Source organism: Stegodyphus dumicola, chromosome 3 (assembly GCF_044657685.1).
Source record: "Stegodyphus dumicola isolate Sdum_Otavi_A_Nest chromosome 3, ASM4465768v1".
NCBI lineage: Eukaryota > Metazoa > Arthropoda > Arachnida > Araneae > Eresidae > Stegodyphus > Stegodyphus dumicola.
Genome location: NC_140770.1, coordinates 157,849,856 through 157,874,280, shown reverse-complemented (window position 1 = coordinate 157,874,280; position 24,425 = coordinate 157,849,856). Strand labels below are relative to the sequence as shown.

The 24,425-nt window shown below is 30.6% G+C and overlaps 1 protein-coding gene across 1 annotated transcript in view; it reads right to left on the bottom strand.

Annotated features, from left to right (window-relative positions):
* The window catches only part of LOC118195509 (sortilin-related receptor-like), a 195,337-nt gene that overhangs the window by 45,952 nt on the left and 124,960 nt on the right, over window positions 1-24,425 (bottom strand). The window contains exons 27-34 of the mRNA XM_085813545.1: window positions 23,594-23,671; window positions 21,443-21,574; window positions 21,227-21,361; window positions 18,700-18,826; window positions 14,027-14,199; window positions 11,011-11,114; window positions 10,794-10,901; window positions 1,559-1,802 (exon numbers count right to left, since the gene is read on the bottom strand). Coding sequence (XP_085669671.1) covers window positions 1,559-1,802; window positions 10,794-10,901; window positions 11,011-11,114; window positions 14,027-14,199; window positions 18,700-18,826; window positions 21,227-21,361; window positions 21,443-21,574; window positions 23,594-23,671 — 1,101 coding nt within the window. The remainder of the gene's footprint in view (window positions 1-1,558; window positions 1,803-10,793; window positions 10,902-11,010; window positions 11,115-14,026; window positions 14,200-18,699; window positions 18,827-21,226; window positions 21,362-21,442; window positions 21,575-23,593; window positions 23,672-24,425) is intronic.

Below are 24,425 nucleotides of genomic sequence, written 5' to 3'. Positions count from 1 at the left end.
ATTCTTACCATGAAAAAAATTAAAAAGACATTTTAAATTAATTACATAGCTATTTTGCTTTTGCTAAAAAAATGCTTTGTAAACTGTGCTAAATAGCATTAATCCTTGCTTATTTTTCATATTCAAAAAATTGTATAATATGTGGCCAAAATGGAACTTTATAATATGACAGTCAAAAATAAAAATGCTTTATTTTAATGGTATTTGTTAAATATAATTCCAATATTTACCATTATTTTAATGAAATTTATCTACGTTAGAATATTCTAAAAAAATCGTCAAAAAATTCCCAGATCTCGGAATTAAAAATTTTCTATAGAAACCGATTTTAAAATTGCCAAAATGTTGATAATCACCATATTTAGAATTGTTTAATAAAAGAATTCACATCCCCAAAAGTGGAAAGTTGTTTGAGAGCTCTTCATTACAAAAAATGAAATAATTTTGAAATGCTTATGTTTCACTTCTTGCTCAGAAACTTGAGTATCCCACCATTATTTATATTACAAATAGGAGCAAATTATAACTCATGAACCCATTCAAAAATTAGCCGTACGAACCTTGTTTCCTCATACACATAACAAAATACAGTGGTGCCTCTCATAATGAATGTAACCCATTTTAGGATTGTATTCATCATGTAGGACAGTTTATCATCGGTTATTAAAAAAATAATTTTATCAGTTCCTCAACGAGAAACATTGTAAAAGAATTTCAGAGAACATTTTACATATTACCATTTTCAAAACATTAGAAATTTACTATCTGATCAACAATAAAATATTTATATACACAAAGTTTTGCAGTGTTTTAATTCAGTTTAGTCGGAATCTTTTTAGTCTTCCACAAGAATAGGTAAATTCAGTTGTCTTTGATATTCTTGATCATCAGCCTTAAAGAGTCTTTATTTCAAGAAGTTAGTAATCGCCTCCTTTTTCAATTTAGTCCTGAAACAGTGCATGGCATTTTTATGAATGTATCAACTGTTCAATTCAGCTGAGCTTACTGGAAAGCCAGTACCTGGCTGTGGTTCTGCACCTCTAATTAAAAAAAAAATTAAAACATCTAATTTCTGCTTCTTTAGAAGGTCCTTGATAGTTCCAGCAGATATAAATCCTACTGCAAATATCAAGGACCTTCCCCTCACTGTAAGAAACTCTTCTGGGTTTTCTCATGTTTCTGGACAAAGAAGCTTGTAGTTTTTCTGGTAATATAACATTAAGAAATATTTTTATGTACCTGTTCCCCTGCTCATTATCTTAGAACTGACAATTTTTTACATTTACTGGGTATTAAAAACATAAAACAATTTATCTCCACGTTTCACGTATGATGAAATTCCAATGTAGTTCATAAGGTAGGATATTTTTCAGCCCTTGTGTACTTCCTTTCTGCAACCTGCTCATCAGTGAAGCATATACGATGCACGCACTGCACAGTCAAATTTGACAGATTCTGTCTCAGGAGCTAAAAACGATTTTAGGACTGTACACTACAGATCACATTTATATGGCTAAAAATAAATATATGCATACAAAAATTATTTATGAGAACATACCAGTTGCTTGGCTTCCAGTAATATTTGTTGTGTTCACGAAATGGTCACTGATATACTCCGGGCGATATACAATGGTATATCCACTGCCTTTATGAAAGGCATGATCCCATGCTAGGGTGACAGTACTGTTAGTTGACGCTACTTCATGAAGATTTCGCACAGGGCTTAAAACAGCCTCTCTTGCAAATTCAATGACACATGGTGCAGACATCTTACCTTCTAATTCTCCATTAAGTGAAGTCATCTGAAATTATAATATGAAACTTATTGAAAATTAAGTGATTATATATTAGCTCTTCACATTTATGCACTTAATGACATAAACTCTAGCATCTGTGGAGAATTTATTTTACAGTTCATATATATGAGTAAATTGCAGTTGGATTTATGAATAAATATGTAACAACACCCTTCCCTCTAAAAAAAAAAAAAAATCTGAAAGTAAATTGCTTTACAAAGGTAATTAGATACAGTCAAAAGTCGTTAATCCGGACTCGTCGGGACTTCGGTGATTCCGGATTATCGATTTTTCCGGATTATAGATCATCAGTTTAAACCTGGTAAGATGGCATGCCGAAATTATAAAATTAAAAATATGAAACCGTAATTTATGAAATAAAGAACAATTATGATCTAAAGGGTACCAAAATTTACAAAAAAAAGTTTAATATATATTTGTTTACTTTATTAAACATTTCTTTCAATGTAAGTTGTTTAAGTTGCTTCGTTTTTTATGTGATAATACATTCTCTTTAATTCTATAAACAGACATAATTTCTTGTTCAGTTACTTGATCAGTTAAGTTCCGCTGTTCAAGTCCTATAATTGCTGTGTCTACCGACTAATTTGTCAATCGAAATTTTTTTGTTTTCAATAACCTCTCCCTTTCTTCGCTATCGGAAGCGAATTATAATGACGAGGAATTTGATTTAAATCATATCAAAGACGGAGTACATCGAGATGAAATACTGCATTTAGTAAGGAATTATAAGCCAAATAAAATAAAAACATCTGCCCTGAAGATAAGGATAGTGCTGACAGATCAACTTCCAATTCATTGTGCACAGCGGCGTTAAAGATAAACAAAGTTTAGATAAACAAATGCTAAAGTTTAGATAAACAAAGTATATCCCTTTATCCATTTTTTGCAGCAATTCCACTTTTTGTTTAATGAACTTTGAAACATACTTTCGCTTTGTAGATCCTTTACATATTAATAAATATATATCAGAAATTCTATTTGACATAATCGAAAGTTCAAGCTTACTTTTATAAAATTGCTCTAACAGTCTGCAAAAAATAATAAGCCGGATCCAATTCAAAGATTAAGGAACAACGCAATCTGCAACATTAACTGAAATAGATAATTAGATAATTTTAGCTTAGCTTATGCCGTCCGTTATACATTAAACGCACACTCGTAAACGTATTTTGCGCACGCGCACAAGCATATTCGCAGTCGTAAAGGTCTTACGCGCACGCGTCAACGCGACGCATGCGCAGAAAGTTTGTAGCTTTGAGGTCCGGATTATAGATCATTCCGGATTATGGGTGTCCGAATTAACGACTTTTGACTGTATAAGAAAAATGAAAGATTTGATTTTGCAGACATTTTACAGATGTCAATGTTTTCTGCAACTTATATTTTTAAAATTTTCAATAATATATATCTTTGGATAGTGTATTTTTAGCAGTTCCAAATGTTACATTTTATTTATATTCATTTAATAGGCTTCTATCTGATATATGTTCATGCTTCATGCATTTTTAAACATATTTAAATCTTAGAAATGACTAATAAATAAATAATTAAATAAAAAGCAAAATATAATTTTTTAAGTTTGATGTATATTTTACTTAAAAATGAAAAGAAAAAAAACCATTTAATTTATATTTAATATATTTCTTTCTCTTTTTCATCATAAATTTGTTGAACAAAAAGGGCAAAAAAAAAATGAGAGTATAGAGTGAGGAAGAATGTAAATACAGTCAAATACCGAAAATCCGCCGACCTGAAATCCGCGTTGCCTCTGGGAATATAAACATTCAGTTTTATAGGTTCCGGAAACCGCAACATTGAGGACGAAATATCTAAGAAAAAAATACTTACTGAATAATGACGTCATAATTACCGAATAATAATAAGTCAAAACGGAAATACCAAATTATTGATATAAAAAAGTTTAAAAAATAAGATAAAATAAATAAGATAATTTTTTTCCCTCTAATCTGCATCGAGGTAAAAAAGCAGACGATTCACTAACTCTTTGTTCAAGTTCACGATTCACGTTGTTGTATTTTCTGAGCTTTGTTATTTCATTTCACAAGATTGTGTAGTGCTGCCTTTTTTTTATCCGGATATTTTGTGGATAAATTAAGAATATTTTTAATTTTAGCCTGTTTTAATATAATGACAGATAAGAAAGGCACTTGTGATGCTTGCAACATTAAAAAACGTATACACGTTGCATTGACGGTAACGCAAAAAGTGCAAATTCTGCGGAAGATGGAAGTAGGTGCTACTCCTCGATTTATAGAACGGTATGGAATTGCGACACTATTGTGTATGTTATACAGAAAAATAAAGAAAAGCTGTTAAAATTTTACAGCAACAGTGATTTTAACACCAGAATCCGAAACCGGAAATCTTTGTATGAGGCGAAATCGGCAAACCTTGATGCTGTGTACATATAATACAATGAATACTGTGAAAAGTCGTTAATTCAGAAACCCATAATCCAGAATGATCTATAATCCACAAAGCTAAAAACTTTCTGCGCATGCGCCGCATTGACACATGTGCATAGGCGTTTACGTGTGCGCGTAAGATCTTTACAACTGTGCATATCGTGCGTGCAAGTGCAGAATACGTTTTTGCGTGCGCTTTTTATGTATAACGGACGGTATAAGCTAAAATTATATAATTATCTCAGTTAATGTTGATGATTGCGTTGTTCCTTAACCTTCGAATTGGATCCGGCTTGTTATTTTTTGCAGACGGTAAGAGCAATTTTATAAAAGTAAACTTGAACTTTTGATTATGTGAAATAGAATTTCCGATGCTAGAGCTCCCAAAAGATCTACAAAACGAAAGTATGTTTCAATGTCCATCAAAAAAAAAAAAAAAAAAGTTTAATTGCTGCAAAAAATGCATAAAGACATGAAGAAGGTGACAGAGAGGTTAGTGAAAACGAAAAAATTTCAATCGACAAGTTAGTCGGTATTCTCGGCATAGCAATTATGGGACTTGAATAGCGGAACTTTGTAACTAAACAAAAAATTATGTCTGTTTAAAGAATTAAAGAGAATGTATTATCACATAAAAAACGAAGCAACTTAAACAACTTACATTGAAAGAAATGTTTAATAAAGTAAACATATATTAAGCTTTTTTTTTTGTAAATTTTGATACCCTTTAGATCATAATTGTTCTTTATTTCATAAATTACGGTTTCATATTTTTTATTTTATAATTTCTGCATGCCATCTTACCAGATTTAAACTGATGATCTATAATTCGGAAAAATCGATAATCCGGAATCGCCGAAGTCCCGATGAGTCAATAACAAAAAGTGGAATTGCTACAAAAAATGGATAAAGGCATATCCTTTGTTTATCTAAATTTAACGTTTGTTTATCTTTAACGCCGCAGCGCCGCGCAATGAATTGGAAGTTGATCTGTCAGCACTATCTTTATCTTCAGGGCAGATGTTTTTATTTTATTTGGCTTATAATTCCTTATTAAATGTAGTATTTCATCTCGATGTACTCCATCTTTGATATGATTAAATCAAATTCCTCGTCATTATAATTCGCTACCGATAGCGAAGAAAGTAACAGAGGTTATTGAAAATGAAAAAATTTCAATTGACAAATTAGTCGGTATTCTCGACACAGCAATTATAGGACTTAAACAGCAGAACTTTGTAACTGAACAAGAAATTATGTCTGTTTAAAGAATTAAAGAGAATGTATTATCACATAAAAAACGAAGCAACTTAAACAACTTACATTGAAAGAAATGTTTAATAAAGTAAACAAATATTAAGCTTTTCTTTTTTTTTTTTTTTTTTTTGTAAATGTTGATACCCTTTAGATCATAATTGTTCTTTATTTCATAAATTACAGTTTCATATTTTTAATTTTAGAATTTCTGCATGCTATCTTACGAGATTTAAACTGATGATCTATAATCCGGAGACTTTTGACTGTAATATAATCAATTTATATATGTAATAATAATTTAATTAAATGTATCTAATACGCCTTATTCATTTTACACTTTTAATATGAATATTAGGCTTTATCTTTTCTGTCCTGAAATCCACAAAATTCTAAAATCCACACAACCTCTGGTCCCAAGCTTTGTGGATTTCTGGAATTCTACTGTATTGAAAATATCAAAACAGAAGAGAAACATGCAAAAGTAAAAATAAAATTAGCAAAACAACACCTGGTAAAAACAACACAAATTATAAATGTGTGGTCTAATGTCTGGTGTAAATTTTAGCCAACACTACATTGATTTTCAGGGAAAACAGGTAGAGGTCCTTCTTCACCAGGAGCAAAGAAATCTGCAACAAAGGAAAAGCCACCCCTTTTGGGTATAAATACAACTGCAGCTTTCCCTTCATTACAGATTTCTTTGCTTCTGATGAAAAGGAACCTGTACCTGTTTGCCCTCGAAATCAATAGAGTCTTGACTAAAATCTATGCCAAACACAAGGTTATTGCTTTGCTAATTTTATGCATTCAAAATGTATAAAAAATTCATCACAATATCAGATACAGAGACCTTGGAGTAGCTGCTATCTAACTACAACATATGCTATAACAGTCTTATAGAATTAAGTAAAAGATCTGATTCCCACATTAAAATTTCATTGAAAAATAACAAAGCATTACTTCTAACACTGAACTGCACATAAAAAAAGCACAACAAAGAGCAGGCAGAAGCTAATAAAAGATCGCAGGAAAACTCTTCTGACAATGCATGCCATAATTGATTTCTACATAGCATTCAAACTGACATACTCTTCTGACAATGCATGCCATAGTTGATTTCTACATAGCATTCAAACTGACATTACTTTTGTAATTGGTAATCCAGTTAAAAAGCAGAATACTTTCTGAAATTGCTGCAGAATTTCTCATTTGTAATCGAGTCTGATAGCTCTTTAAAACAAACTATTATTCATAAAACTTAACACAGGCAAGGTGGCAAATAAAATTACACTACCTGACTATGGGTTATTATTTGACATGATCAGAATCTTTCACAACACTTAATCAATTTCATTCGCACATAAAATTTTATAACCTGTAGTTTTCCATATATATATATATATATAATTAAAATTTAATTGTCCATGTTTTGATGATTATTTCACTGTTAACCTCCATTTGTTGGTTTCCAGAGACATACTTCTGATTACAGAGCAATTCTAACTTCAAAGGTCTGAAATAATCCTTAAATTATATTTATATAAATAATGTTAAAAATTTAGCTGGACTTTTTATTTATATGTGAGTCTACATATTTTTATTTATATGATTGTATGAACCAAAAAGAATTTAGACTCCAAATTCTTTTCTTAATAATGCTTTTACATATAAGAAAAGGGTAAAATTGTTATTATTATTATTATTGCTTACTTCTAAATGAGCATTCTAAAAAGCCCTTATATTTAATATGTAGGTAATTTACTTGCTTGCACACATACAAAATATTACATATTAATAATACAGTCAAATACCGAAAATCCAACAACCTGAAATCTGCGAACTCCTGAAATTCGTGTTGCCTCTCAAAATATAAACATTCAGTTTATAGGTTCTGGAAAACGCAACATTGAGTACGAAATATCGAAGAAAAAATACTTACCAAATAATGACGTCATAATTACCGAATCATAATGAGTCATAACGGAAATACCAAATTATTGACATCATGTAAAAAGTTTTTTCTCCTTTAATCTGCATCGAGGTAAGAAAGCAGACGATTTACTCAACTCTTCTTTCAAGTTCACGATTCACGTTGTATTTTCTAAGCTTTGTTATTTCACGAGATTATTTAGTGCCGCATTTTTTTTTTATCTGGATATTTTGTTGATAAATTAAGAATATTTTAAATTTAAGCCCTTTTTAATACAATTACAGATACGAAATGCACTCATGATTTTACTGCTTGCAACGTTGAAAAACGTAGACACGTAGCATTGACGGTAATGCAAAAAGTGCAAATTCTGCAAAAGATGGAGATAGGTGCATTTTATAGCAGAATTGCATGGAATTGCGATACTATTGTGTATGATATACGGAAAAATAAAGAAAAGCTGTTGAAATTTTACAGCAACACTGATTCTAACACTGGAAATCTTTGCATGAGGTGAAATCGGCAAACCTCGATGCTGGGTATATATAATACAATGAATAATATAATCAATTTATATATGTAATAATAATTTAATGCATATAATAAGTTATTGCAATAATGTATATAATAATTTAATTAAATGTATCTAATATGCCTTATTTATTTTGCACTTTTAGTCTCAATATTATGATTTATCTTTTCTGTCCTGAAATCCGCAAAATCCTAAAATCTGCACAACCTTTGGTCCCAAGTTTTGCGGATTTCTGGACTTCTACTGTAATAAAATTCTATAAAAATATGATTTTAGAAATTCAAAAATAAAAATTCTTTGCAAATTATAAAACTATATATGTATAATTAAATAATATTTAAAAATTATCAGTAAAGACATAAAGTAAGAAATTTAGAACCAATTTTAAGACCAACAATTGAAATTCATAAGTAATAAATTAAAAAAAATCCTATAAATGTAAAAAAGTGTTTAATAAATGTTAAAACTTAAGAACTTCAAATAAATAAAACCCTAATTCAAAAGAATTAATGAAATTTCAGTTTTTGGTCTTGTAAAATTAGTTACACTGTTCAAAACAGTTAGGGGACATTGTGAGTTTACTATGAAACAATCAAATAATCAACAACTTTTTAAACAAAAATGAAATAGAAAAGGTTAAGGAAAATTATAATGTTCACAAAGTTGGGAATATGCAATGCCAAAACTTATGCATTTTAAATAAGGAGTGAAAAGCGACAGCCTTTCTTCTGTAGAAGGAGATTAAAACGATTGACACATGTTGAATGTTTTATAACAAGGAATATGATGTCTCAGCAAGAAGGCTTATATTTCAGCAAGATGACTTAGCTGAATCGGTAGCCTGGAGGGCCATCGGTCATTCAAAGGCAGTTCAAACGCAAACCATTGTAGCATAAGCTTTAGGTGTTTCTAAAAATGTTGTTTCTGGAAACACGAAATGTTTGCCAAAGATCGAAACAAGATCGTATGCCTGCAACAACACAAAATGAGGACTGGTATTTAATGCTAACAGTCATAAGAAACCCCACTATAAATGCCACTTTCTTGCAATAGCACCTTTAGAGAGCTACTGTGCTGTAAGAATCTGGACCCATACTGTTTGAAACTAACTCCACCATGTGGGTTTGTATGCTCGCAGACCAATGATCGAAAAGAAAACGAGAAAAGAAAATATAGAGCATTACAGCATCTATACATCACATATCAGTCATTTGCAGTTTACATCCAAAATTATAATAGCTCCTAATTGTTTTGAGCAGAGTATATATATATATACTGCTCAAAACAGTTTTTTTTTCCTCTATATATATAATTATAAAATTAGAATGTAATCCAAGTTTAATTTACGAAAATTAAAAAAGAACTAAAAAGTTCAAAATTAGTGCCTAGTGCTGCTTAATTTTTAAATGAATTTAAAAAGTTGAGATCAAAAAAACCTAACGAAGCTATAAGAATATATATATACATATTATAATTTAGAAAGAATATATATATATATGTGTGTGTGTATCTATATGCTTAATATAAGCAGTAACCTCAAATATTTAGCACTGGTTTTCGCCATTCTGTAATCTTTGGAATACAGCACTGCGAAGATCTGGTTCCAAGGAATTTCACTATTTTACTTTAGTAAAAGTCATTCCTGAAAAGCTGTCTCACATACATTTAAATATAAATTCCAAAACTATAAACATAAAGTGTTAATGAAGAAAAGTGCTGCACACAAAACCACTTACTACAAAATGGGAAAATGCCCGTCTTTGACATGTAATGTAACACATCACAGTTGGTTCATAGAATATTAGATAATGTGGCTTGAAATGCAGTTTTTATGGCTACACTGAATTCAAGTCTTTTATTTAGCTTACAGAACCCACATGTTATTTATTTTGTTATATTTCTGTTATTGATTTTGTTTTTTGCATATGTCTTCTAATATTAAATAGTTTAGTTTTGAAATACGAATAATCATTACACAATTAGAGTTTATCTACCCACAACTTCTTGCTAATTATTTAAAACGCAGAGTTAATTATGAATGTTCTGTACACTTCAAATAAGTATTGCATTTACATTAGAGAATAAGGTGCATTTAAACAATGTAAAGTGCAATACTTATATTATTCAAAATGGGACATTCTGTGTCTACACTTTTGTATAAACTTACAGAAACATTGTTTTGAAAGTTTCAACATAAATTTTCAAAATATGTTTCTTAAAAAAACACTTTAACTTTTTTTTTTTTTCCAAACTTTTCTCATCAACAAGAACCAAGAACCTTTTCACTCTTAAGAAGTGTAATGTAAACTGAAATGGAACAACCATTTATGTAAAATTCTTTTACATTATGCATTCAATTCCAAGTTTAAAACACAAGACCTTAGGATTCTTAAGTTAACATGAGCTTAGGTATTTTAATATGCAAAAAATTAAATTTAAAAAGATAAGTTAGATATTTACTATGGCAAATCATTTAAGATTATAAGGTAGATGATAGGTACAGAAGATTTTATGAAGCCAGCTCATTTAATCTTTGGGAAATAAAGCTGAACACACAAACAGAAAACATAAAGTATTTAATTAGATAAAACTAAAAATTATTTTATTACCACAAAATGTGCATCGATAATTTTTGTGCAGAATGATGCAAGGAAAAAAATATATACTCGCATTTTCTTAGAAATATGAATTACTTACATCTTCAGAGAAAATTTTAATGTACTGAAATAAATATATGATGAACTCCAAACCAGAAAGTACTCAAAACAGAAATCAGTTGATTATAAAAAATCACATAACAGATTTTGTTTAAAAAATAGAAGTCTTACCCAAAAAGTATAATTTACACCAGGTCCAAATGCAAAATTGATAGCATGAGAAGTTTCCATATCCTTGACTGTTTCATAATGAGGTGGGAAAGGTGGTGAGAAATAAATCTAAACAAATTCATGTACAGTTATATATCTATATCTATATCTATATCTATATATATATATAAGAAATTTCTGAATATACACAAGTTCTACATATGAAAGCTATGCTCACCCGATAAGCATCTATTCCATTTAAGATGGCTGGGGGATTCCATTTAACAAGAACGTGCTTAGTATGATATATACTAACTGTAATATTTGTAGGAGGATCTGGAGCTGAAAATAAATAAGTGATAAATTGAGGCAGAATGAATAAAATATAACTTTATATCAATCCATTCATAATTATATGAATTCAAAAGTTTCACAATAGATGCATACTTTCAGTGATTATACACAAAATACATAAATTTTATAGACTAAATAATTAACTTTCTGGATAATTCTTATCCAGAAGAAGAGACCTTTCCATGTATGGATGAATTAATCATTGCATCATATTTTATGTTGCTGAATAGAAAAATTCCAAAAGTTATCTTGTTGAAAATAATTCTCCCAATTTTCTTTCTGAATTATATGAAATCACTAATCAGATACATAGTGTTGCGTGCGTACAGGTTCGTAATGGATTGAATGCACATAGAACTGATGACAGCTTGATAAAATTTATTTTCCCAAAAGGAACACTTTACAGTTTTAGAACTTTCCACAAAAGTACTCATACAGTTCTCAGTATTAAACACAATACAATGCAAAGCGCATCTGAAAAGTAAAGCGTGCACAAAGATCTTTCACTACACTAAAGTCAGCCATGAACTAAAAACTAAGAACTAATGCTCTCTCCAGGCTTATATAGTTTTACTTCAGCCACTGAGAAATTTCTAGTACCTTCCATTTCTCAAAATTACAGGAAAGAATATACAGTCAAAGTTACATCTAAGAGCCAGATACAGTTGCAGTTACATATAGGAATAAATTATAGTGCCAATTACAGTTATATGGAAACTGAACCAATATGTCATCAAGTTTGGCAACTTCTTGATAAATCTAGCGACAAAAATTTATTGCCAAAACCATCACCAGCTTTGTGATATGTCACCAATTTAGTGAGATAGCCCCAATGTTAAACAGAATTGCCTTTTCCTGGTACAGCTTCACGCTCTCTTCAGTTATTTAATGTTACATTACACAAAATTTGTGAAACTATGATACATTTTGATATTAATAGTTTAGCAGTTTTAAATTCTGAAACTGAATTTCATATATCTTGAAATGTTTCATTCTTTCTTTTCCTGCAACTCATTAACATCTTTTAAAATAAGAATGATTAAAATATATTAAATAGATAATTCTCTGGAGTGTTTTGCTATGCAAGATACACATTGATGTATCTTGCATAGCAAAACACTCCAGAGAATTGATTATTTAAAAATATTATAATTTTTAAAAGTTCACGCAGAATATAAGCTTTGCTCAAAATATTTGAAGCTACCATCTGATTTAGAACAGATTCTGCATTAATATTAATCCAATCCTGCACATTTTCCTACTTTTGTAATTTTTCTCAAATACTTACTCTCTTTTTCAAAAATTAAAAATTTTCTTTTCCAGATTGACAGGCTTTCATTTAGTTGTATTTTTTCCCAAGAGAGTTCTCTTGATTTCCTACCATATAATTTGTATTTTATGGTAGGAATTTTTTGCAAACAGATTTCTCATTTAGAATCAATTTTCTTTTACAAATCAACTGAATCAAAGAAATGATTAACGTCTGAATCTGGAATGGATTTGCATTTACTCTTTAGTTCGTAAATTCACTATTCACAATATTTCATTTTAGCAATTGATTTTCTTAATTTAATAACTAAACACGCTATTCTTTCACCCCCAAGACTAGGTTTAACATTTCAACTTTTTTTTTTTTTTTTTTTTTTGCTTATAATGGGAGGAAGTATAGAAAAATAACACTTCTATAATCTTTTTTAATACTTGATGTTTTTTATAGAAACAGTTTTCAATTTTTCTGAAAATAACAACAGATTCATTGCTCATTTAAGAGTCATGAATTTGAATAATTGTTTATTTGATATATTTGTAGGTGATGTCCTCCTGAATTTTGTTTACATTTTTACCTTTTGAACTTTTACATTAAATTTGGATACTTTGCCATACCAATTAATAAAATTATACCTTAAGAATTATTTTAATGGAATTAAATTCACAACCTATTAAGCTTTTTTAATACATTTATGCACAGAGCAGCTTAGCTGGAAATGAAATTACCTAAACATTAAAAGAAAAGATTTCTGTTTTTATCCTTTAGTTGGCCTACTTTTGATTTTTAAAGATAAAAAGTTGTTACAAGAGCTATTTCTAAGGATCTATAATTATTTGCCACAGTACAAACAAGCTTGCTCCCACCGTGAAATGTAAGCAAACTAGCCAAGTGGAGCATTTAAGTTGGAACTCAGTGGCTAAAAAGCTATATAAACTCAATTAATTAAAAAAGATAAAGAAATAAACATTTAAAAGCAATGATTTATCTACAATGAAAAATTTGGAATATGAATCTATCCACAATATAAACAAGCTGCCTCATTGTGTGGAATGTAACCAACTATTAGGAGCATTTAATCACAGGCTGGAAAGTTACATAAACCAAAATTTAATTAAAAAAGACAAAGGAATAAACATTAAAAAGTAATTATTTATCTAATACAAAAAATTTACAGATTACAGCAAAAATAACTTCAGTAATATAATAATCCCACCTTTCCAATCAGAATGTGTTATTAATATAGCATATTTTTAAAAAGTTTATCTCCATATTTATGTAAGAAAACCTATTATTAAATTTATTATGCAGAATTTTCTAAAAAGTAAAATTTGTCTCATCTACATTAAAAAAGAAGTGTGAATTCCAAACATTTGTGGATTAAGCAGTTGCATATTTTCAAAGTTCTACGACAACATGCAAAAACTGGCTGCAAGCCAGTTTCCATAAAAGTTAGACACTGGCAAAGTGCATAGCTAGTACAATCTACTTTGAATATAATGTAACATAAAACAAAAACTTAGTTAATTAAAAAATATGTTAAAATACAATTTTAACCTTTTCAAATAGTTTCAAAAATTTACACATAACACTTTATGTAAACTTTTTTTTTTTTTTTTTGTTTAAATCTTACCAGCCCATTCTGTAGTTATAGTGAGGAATTCTGTTGGAGGAGCAACTTCACTGTGATTAGATAAACGAGCATAAACTGTAACCACGTAATCTGTACCAGAAATCAGATTTTTAAATTCATAATAAGTATTCTTGGTCCAAGTTGTATTTCGCCAGTCAGAGGAAGTAGCCACACTATATATGAAATAAAATTATGACATATCCCTTTCTAAAACAAACTGTAACAGCTATACAAAGTAAAATATAATAAAGCAATAATAATAGCACAAGATTTTCATCAATGAAAAGATTTCATTACCACAAAATTTTCATTTATGAAAATCTTCTGGTAACATGACGTTGGAAATTTCAATTTAAACAAGTACACGGAAATCTCTTATGGAAACAATTTCTTGCAAATGAACACTTCTGAAAGTGGCCAATATTTCTGGAAACATAAACAAATATGGAAATATCACTCATACAGTCATGTTTTTTAAGGTGATCTCCCCAAATTAAAATTTAGAGAACTGCAGTGAAGTGAATCTTCTTAGATTATTTCAATAAACATGTACCTTCTGCTAAAACTTTTAAGTAAGGATTCTTGATCAAATTCAACTTGCACTTTTCTCTGTTCATACACATGAACTAATTTATCAAATTAAGTAGTAGTTTATATACAGTCAAAAGTCGTTAATTCGGACACCCATAATCCGGACCTCAAAGCTACAAACTTTCTGCGCATGTGTCGCGTTCACGCATGCGCACAGGCGTTTAAGAGTGCGCGTAAGACCTTTACAACTGCGAATATGTTTGTGCACATGCGCGTTTAATGTGTAACGGAGGTATAAGCTAAGCTAAAATTATCTAATTCAGTTAATGTTGCACATTGCGTTGCTCCTTAATCTTCGAATTGGATCCGGCTTATTATTTTTTGCAGACTTTTAGAACAATTTCAAAAAAGTAAGCTTGAACTTTCGATTATGTCAAATAGAATTTCCGATATATATTTACTAATATGTAATTTGTATCTACAAAGCGAAAGTATGTTTTGAAATCCGAAATCTGTTTATCAATTTCACACTGCAGATTGGAAGTTGATCTGTCAGCACTATCCTTATCTTCAGAGCAGATGTTTTTATTTTATTTGGCTTATAATTCCTTACTAAGTGTAGTATTTCATGTCGATGTACTTCGTCTTTGATATGATTTAAATCAAGTTCCTTGTCATTATAATTCACTTCCGATAGTGAAGAAATTGACCCAGAGGTTATTGAAAACGAAAACATTTCAATTGACAAATTAGTCGGTATTCTCGACACAGCAATTATAGGACTTGAACAGCGGAACTTTGTAACTAAACAAGAAATTATGTCTGTTTAATAGAATTAAAGAGAAAGTATTTATCACATGAAACGAAGCAACTTACATTGAAAGAAATGTTTAATAAAGTAAACAAATAAATATTAAGCTTTTTCTTTTTGTAAATTTTGATACCCTTTAGATCATAATTGTTCTTTATTTCATAAATTACGGTTTCATATTTTTAATTTTGTAATTTCTGCATGCCATCTTACCAGATTTAAACTGATGATCTATAATCCGAAAAAATCGATAATCTGGAATCGCCGAAGTCCCAACGAGTCCGGATTAACGACTTTTGAGTGTATTTAGAACAAAATGCATTAACTACAAACATTATAAAAATTTAATTGATTTCATTTGCTACTGTAAAGCAAATTGTTCCTTCAACAAAAGAACTTTAGAACAGTTACTCTTCTGGTATCCCTAAATAACTGATTAACTATTATTTTTGAAGGGAAATTGAATTTCTAAAGAAAAAAGGGAAAAATAGATCACCAAGAAAGCTATGTTTTGATAAAGCTGTATTGGATATATAACAGGCAAAATATTTCATGCATGAAAAACAAAGATTGTTATACTTCTTTCTATACTTTCTTTTTAAGAACAGCAATTCTGGTTTATTGCCGATTATTTAGAATATGATTTAGGAGGATTGATTCACACCTTTTTAACTTCTTGAACTTTTTTAAAACTAACTCTTCTCCAAGTTCTGATTTTCCTTGGTCTTTGTGGAAGAATTATTTTCCCTTGCAATTTTTAATTTCCCTGACCCTTCTAGGCGAATGAGGAGTCTATAATTTCAAACAATAATTCAAAATACTCCAATCAATAATATTAAGTGACTCTTTACTATTTTAGTTATTAAAAAGTAAAACCACATATTACCCTCATTTAAAAAAACACTAACCATTTGTAGGAAACAAATAACAGAAATGACAGCAATGCATATAACAATGTTGCAGAATGTTGTAAGAATTAATGGTAGAATATGGACCATTTTATAGTTCTAATAAGACCTGAGGTACAAGCACATGGCATGCATGGAATTTTTTTTTTTTTTTAAAAAGAGACATTTCTGCAGAATTGGGTTTCTCATTTGATTTGATTTGATTTCTCATCATGGTATCCTTTGCTCAGTTCAGTCAGATGATCTACCATATGCTGCTATTTACTTATGGAAGTATGTCAAGCAAAAACGTTTTCAGATATGTGCCAGACTCTTGGAACTGATGGGTCATATTACAGCTCCATTACCAATATCCCTGTTGAAATATAATTATGAGTAATGGTCAGCTTCCAGCACTGCTTTGAAAAATGTGATATGTAGAAGAGCCATCTTTAAACACTAAGTATTTCCTATAACTACTTTTCAGCATTTAGATTAAATAAAAAGGTATTTGCTTATAAAATTTTATGAGATTTAACATACAAAATACACTGACTACCAATAAGTATTTGGACACCTATGCAAATGACGATATCTGCGGTCCTAAGGTACGTCACGGACTCCACCGGTATATATCGTGTAGGAAACAGCATCGGCTTTAGTGACATGTAAGATGCCTTGCAGTTCGGAGCTCTCTGATTTCGAGAAAGGTATAATTATCGAGTATCACAAATGTGGCCGATCCTTAAGGGGCATATCTAGTGATCTGAAGTACCCAAAATCGACAGTGGCCTATGTTATTAAGAAGTGGAAGGTGAGCGGTGATTGTTGGAATGTGCGAGTCGGCAGACCAACGAAACTGGGAGATAGAGACCGACGAGTGCTGTCCAGAGAAATTCGGAAGAACCGCACCCAACCGATGGCCCTCATCCACAAGGAGTTTCGACAGGCATCCGGGAGTATTGTTTCAATGAATACCATCCGTAAGAAAGCACACCTGCTTGGTTTTCATGGTCATGCTGCTGCCCATAAGCCTTTGATCATAAAGTCCAACCGTACTGCTCGGTTAATGTGGTGCAAAGCACATCGAAATTGGGCCGCACAGCAGTAAAAACGAGTTCTTTGGAGTGACGAATCAAGGTTCACCCTTTACCATTCGGATGGCAGGGTCTGGGTCTGGCGTCTGCTTGGAGAACGTCTCCTGCCAGAATGCATTGTGCCAACAGTCAAGTTCAGCGGAGGTGGAATTATGATCTGGGGGTGTTTCTCCTGGTATGGGTTGGGACCCTTGGTCCTCATTTCATGGTAAACTCAGATGCCTATGGGCTGGTCCGCATTCATGGTAAGCTCAACTCCGATGTCTACTGCACTATTTTAGATGACAATGTGCTTCCTACGTTGTGGCAGTTTTACGGGTTGGACCCCTGTTACTTTCAGCACAATGATGCCAGTTGTTGTGTTTCGACATTAACCAAGGCTTGGTATGTTGCCAATGGAGTTCATCGAATGGACTGGCCTTCCCAGAGTCCAGACCTGAACCCTATCGAGAACCTCTGGGATGAGTTGCATCGCCGAATTCAGGGGTGCACTACCCATGCAAAATCGGTGAAGGAACTTCTATGTCTTCTCCAAGCCGACTGGAAGAAAATACCACTAGCTGTCATACAAAGACTTATGGAAAGTATGCCCCAGAGGGTCCATGCTGTAATTACCTCTTGTGGAGGCTGTACCAACTATTGATTTTGAATAAAGTTAGTTTTTTTTTTTCTATCACAGGTGTCCAAATACTTATTGGTAGTCAGTGTATATCTAATGGATATAGCTTAAAAATCTAATTCAGAGAGAACAATTATATTTAAAATTTATATGGTTTTTAAATTAGCAAAATAAAAAGGCAGTATTACGCGAACATAAAGAAAAATAATCTAAATTTTAATATATAAACACCTCAGGGATACAGCTGGATTCCATACATTAAGCCTCTGACTTTTTTTCTTTGGGGATACAAAAAAGTTCATTGTTTGTATTATTTGAGTCCACAAGCTCAAACAAACACTTCTGCTGTTTCATGAACATTAACATACTTGAATATACGATGGAAAAATTTTCACATCCTGTAAGTACATAAAACTTCAGACATTTTCCCTTTTCATTCATGCATTATAGCCAGGCATTTATCACATAGCTGCGCAAATTCACACCATCACCTATAAGGCTTCCAACAATAGGTACAACCTTTCTTTTTGGCCATGATAAAATGTAAGGACTTGATCTGATGTTACTCATACATAAAAGCTTACAATATACACAGAGACTGCAATCTGAAGTTTTTGGGATGCAAGTTTTTATTTTTACTACAGATTACAATTTTTTTTTTTTTTTTGAAAATTATTATATGCCTTAAAAGGTTCTAAACCATACATTTCAAAGCTCAGTATACATACCGGTATGAAGGCAAATATTCAATATCCAAATGAACTTGCCCAACAGGTGCTTCCCATCTGAGCGTAAAACCATGGAGTCCAATGGAATCTCTTGACACCATCAGATTATGAACTTTAAATGAATATGCTGTAAATGATATGAATGCTAATACTTTAAAGGCAAGACTGAAAAAAATATCAATATCAGCTTCTTTTCTATAAATAAGAATGCAAAGAAAAGACTTGTATTTTTCATTAAAAAAAGTATTGTTAAAAAACCGTCTGTCTTTTTCATACAAAGCAATTTTTAGGTATTTGAATGCATGATTCTTTGTTAATGTTGAGTGGTGCCTTGCATAATGAATGTCCTGCATAACTAAAAGAATATGTCTAAAATATGTCAAAAAATATGTGATCTAAATATCTCACTTAATGAACTTGGTCACTTGTTTACTTCCTTTTACTATTATACAAACAAAAACTATAAACATGATCTTTAACAATACTAAAATTACACAACATTTTTATGCTATAATATTCAATTTAATATAAAACAGATGTGCTAACTTTGAACTTCAATTTAAAATTTTCTAGCAGTTAATCATGGGTTAGATACAGGGAGGTTTTTTTCCTTTACCTTACTGCATGTTTCCATATAAATTACATTACAATAACAACTTTGTGCATGCTAATGTTTAAAAGCATATCTCTTTCCTCATCAATATATACCTCTGCCCAGTAACTAAAATCCAAGGAGAATAAGATTCTGTAATATCAGTTAGTGCTACGTCTATGGTTAAGCTTAAACTTTTATCTCAGAGACAACAGCAAAATATTGATTTTTTCCCACAAAAGCACTAAAATTAAACATTTTTCAATTTTAAATGTTTAAGTCTATGTGTTACAATTTAAAACACCTAGCTATTTCATTGTGACGAATAAAACCACAAACTCATTATCAAATAATTCACATTTTATTCAAATTTTTAATTGAAATAACAAACTTGACATTTTTATACCATTCTTCCCTAGAAAATGAGTATATCATGCAGAATTTTTTAAATAAAGAGCTAATATACCAAAATTATTTTGAATATAAATTGGTACTTACCTTGTATTGCAACCACCTTAGACCAATTTGGTGATTTTTTATAGAGACAAAGTATAACTGGTCAATTACTGATTGTAAAAAATTACTTACTACATATACAGTAAGACCCCGCTTAACGTGGGCGATACGTTCCATCAAAGTAGAGCGTAATGCGAAACAGAGCTAAACGAGGCTATCTTTACATGTAAATATTGGGGTTAGGGGAAGATGGCTAGGAAATTGGTTAGGTATTAAATTTAAAAAGTATGTTTTTTTAATAAAAATAAAACCAAACATTTATTTCTTAAAGCCCAAATTAATACCACATTATTATTTCTTGCAAAAATAAAAACAAAATATAAATAACAAAACGAATATTCTTAAAAAAAAAACAAATAAAATTCTAAGTCAGTCATATTTAGTTAGCCTTCCGCGTTTTCAGTATTCTGCCTTTTTGTGACAAAAGCATCTAATGTTGTTTGCCTTTTTCTTTTGCGTTGTTCTCTTAAAAGTTCTTCATAAACGGATAGAGCATCTCTAACACCATGCCTTACTTTTGAACTCCTGTCAAAATTCGGATCATTTTCAATGAATTGATCCATTATTTCAATTATGGTAGACAAACTCCTTTTTACAAATGCCATCGAAAGTTCTTTTTGCTCTTCTTCTGAATCACTGCTGTCAACATTTTTGTTTTCTTCTTGTTCAGTTAATTCCTTGAGCTCATCATTAGAAAGACTAGCCGCTGCTTCTTGAATTATTTCTTCGACATCTTCCACATTTACCCCTTCAAACTATGTCTCTACAATACAGCACCAAACAAGAAATACAAGTACACTCTTTCGGATATGTATTTGAAACCTATCGCTGCATAATATTTCGTGGAATCCCCGTATGCTGCGAGCGATTTCGTGGAATCCCCGGGTTGAAATAAAAGAGCGCTAAACCGAAACAGCGCTAAACGAAACAGCATTAAGCGGGGTCTTACTGTATATTATATTTTGTGTTCAATATCGAATTTATCTCAAAATTCAGTCAGCAAACCAATTACAAATGGCTTTTTGTCGATCAGAGATATTTCATGATGATCACTATAAAAATTAATGCAAATACTGCACTCCTGAAAAATTTTTTACTGCTTTATCTTTTCCATTAGACAAAGATCAAAGTGTCATATTTTTAAAAAACTGAGTTTTAATCTAAAAATATTTTAACTGGACTATGAAGTCTACTGGAACTCACAGTATGACAAATGAACACTTATGAAAATGGTGATATTGCTTATTAAATCTGAAGAGATCTGAGAGAATTTTTAGAGTTTAGCATATTCTGAAAATTTGGCAACTTCTACTCAGATGCTGGTGCTAACATGTAGTACTGAATTATTTTGAATATACTGACTGTTTTAATAACATAATAAGGAACAAAAAATCCTGTTAAAAATATAATTAAACATACCAGTTTCAGTACAAGTTTTTTCATCACTTCCATCTGGGCAATCATCTTTTTTGTCGCAAAGTTTTGCAATACCTATACATTCTCCAGTTATACACATATACTGCTGGGTAGTACATGTTAGAGGCTTACCAGTGGCTAATTGAAAGCAGAGGCAAAAGTCAGTGAATTACAAATACATTCTAAACCAAAACATAAAATATTAAGACAAACACTTACAGTTGGATGGCCTACATCCCCACTCATCACTACCATCACCACAATCATCTTTACCATTGCAAATAAGTTTGTTAGCAATACAGCCATAACTATGAACACAACGGAAATATCCAACATCACAGATTTCATCCCCTGAAAAAGCACAATATTTTTACTAAAATTACTCTTAAAAATATAAATTAGTGAATTTAATACATCTGTGCTATATATGAACACATTATATAAGAGTCACAGAGAAAGTAAAAGATGAAAACACATTCTTTTATTCAGAATTGTTATTACATGTGTCTAGCTGTCAAATAATAAGACTTAGATTGCAATCAAATTTTAAAGAAAATACTTAACTTCCCTTTTAATATATCCTTTAGTTCTCATTACACAGTTTTTTTTTGGGGGGGGGTCATCAAAGAGTAGATATAGATTACCTTTTGTTTGATAGTTGCTTTTTATCTTCACTACAATAACCGACTAAACTCTTTCTCATTAAGCTCTCGGATATTTTTATCCAGGCTACTATTCTCATATCAGACATGCATCATGATAATTCAAGCCATTTTTGAAATTATAAATATATGAAGATACTTTTAGGTAAGTTTTCAGCTTTCCATATAAAATCCAGCCTTTAGTTACAATACTGTATATTTAGCTTAAGAAACATTAACAACAGAAGAACTACAGACCTTTGACATTCTAGATTATGGTAAAAGCTCAATAGTATAGCATTCAGTGATTCAGCACATCTGATAATCTGACATTGACATTCCTGCCTCTAAAATAACATTATTAGCATTTCATTTGGTAATATCTGGAAAAACTCTGCAGTTGCTTCAAGGCTTTTTTGTCACTTTCAGTTAGTCTTTTGTTCAACATTTTTTTGCTTACATAACATTCACTTTATTTATCTTCTGTTATTTAAATATTTTCAAAACCTGATGAAAGTGTCAAGGGAATAAAACGAAAACATCTGACTTAACAATTTACCAAAAGTTTGATAATAGAAATTCAGCCTATACATCAAGAGTTATTAAAAGCTTTAAATGCATATACGGGAAGTATTTTGCATAAAATTTATTAAAGTGTGATTGCTGAATCAAAGACTTCCAAGTTGATTCAGTCCAAATGATGTTCATGGGCATGATGAAAATTGTGGCCAAATGCCAGCATGAAGCAAAATTCTATAGAAAATGATGAAAATATTCATCACCCAATGATCAATTAGAAAAGCTAGAAACAATTGAAACACTCCTTATCATCTTATAAATCATGTTTTTAGGAAACAAAATTATTGAATGGTTTGAAAGTAAAATACATACCAGATCATCATATGTTTGCTGTAGTTTTACTGCCTTCTAAAAGTCTTCTTCTATACTTGGCAATAAATTTAGCATAGCACAAATATATTTATACTGCCTAAATTCCAGTAGCAAAAAGGCAAAAGACAGAAACCTACATAAGCAAGCAAATAGCCTTTGCATGCTTTTCATTAATTAAATAAGTCAATCTAATCCTGTACAAAGGGGGAAATATTTATTAACTCTTTCTTCTATCATTCATGCTCAAACTTTGATATTTAAATGCCCAAAGTTTATTACTTTTAGTATTCAATAGTGATTAGTATGGATACTTAAAATAGCTTTTGAATACACAACCCTTTTTTCCAGCTAGATTTAAGATACTGTACCTATATTAAAATATATATTATTTCCATCTTAAAAAATTTCACCACAGTATATCTCAAGATGGTTCATAAAAGGACAAATTCTGCATCATATTTAGCAACAGCCTCACCATCCTATCTAGTTTCACATTTTTCAAAGATCCTCATTAAGTCTCAATAATTTCCATAAACTTAGCAATTTTGCAAATGCTCTGATTTAGTCATCTGAATATCTCAGTAAGGATAAGTTCCGCATAAAGTTTCATTTACAGTTTGACAATTTCATTAACTTGGTATGCCCTACTGTTTGCTTTATTGTATGGCAATAAGATAGCCCTTTTTTGGTGCATACATATTTCTCACCACAGTTAACTTTATGTGTGTTTTTTGAAACATTTCAATTTGAAGATGAGAACATGTTTTATTTCTCTAACTTCAAAGCAAAAGAGGGAACATATTGAGTGCACAGGAAATGTTGATTGTATATAACATACCTTTGCAATTTTCTTCATCTTCTCCCCCAGGACAATCAATTAAGTGATCACATATCCATGAGCTCCATATGCAACTCCCTACATTAAAAGTAAGAACACATTATTATTATAGTAGCTCAAAGTAAAAATTGGGCATTTACATTTTTATACTTTTAAGTAATTTTCAACATAAGAAATAATTTAAATAAATTGCAAAAAAGCCTTTATAAATCATACTTTAAATATATATTATTTTATCATAAACAAAAGGGAAAGTTAGCCACCACTAATTTAAAAAAAATTAAACTTTTAAAGAGTTAAAATCAGTATCAAAATAAAAGTTGGTTAGCTTAAATTTTGTGTTTTTCTTTTTTAAAATATAAAAGTTTCAAAATTGTTTTTGAGTTTCCAGCATTTTTATTAGTTTAATTTGCTCTCTGTTTGCAATTTTTTTTTAATGTTTAATGGGCAGCAATCTGGTTGAACATCTTTGGAGATTTGTGAGCTTATAATAAAACATTTTAAAGATGCACTTTCAATAACAAGTATTGAAAAAACAGTAAATGAAGACATCCAACAATGATATAATTCAAAGATTTAAGACAAGAAATCCCACTGGAAATAAATCTAAAGCAACCAAACATACGATTTTACAGATTCTGAAATGTGCTAAATCGAAAAAGAAGTACAGAAAACCTCCAAATTAAGTCCTCTCAAATGAGTTGTGAAAGCATTTTGGAATATCTCAGAGGGCTAGCTGCTAGGGGGGAAAACCCTTCCCGAGTGAGATCAGTCATTTGAAAGGATTGAAATTTGCAAAACTTCATAAAAATAGAGACTCATTTTAAAGGCC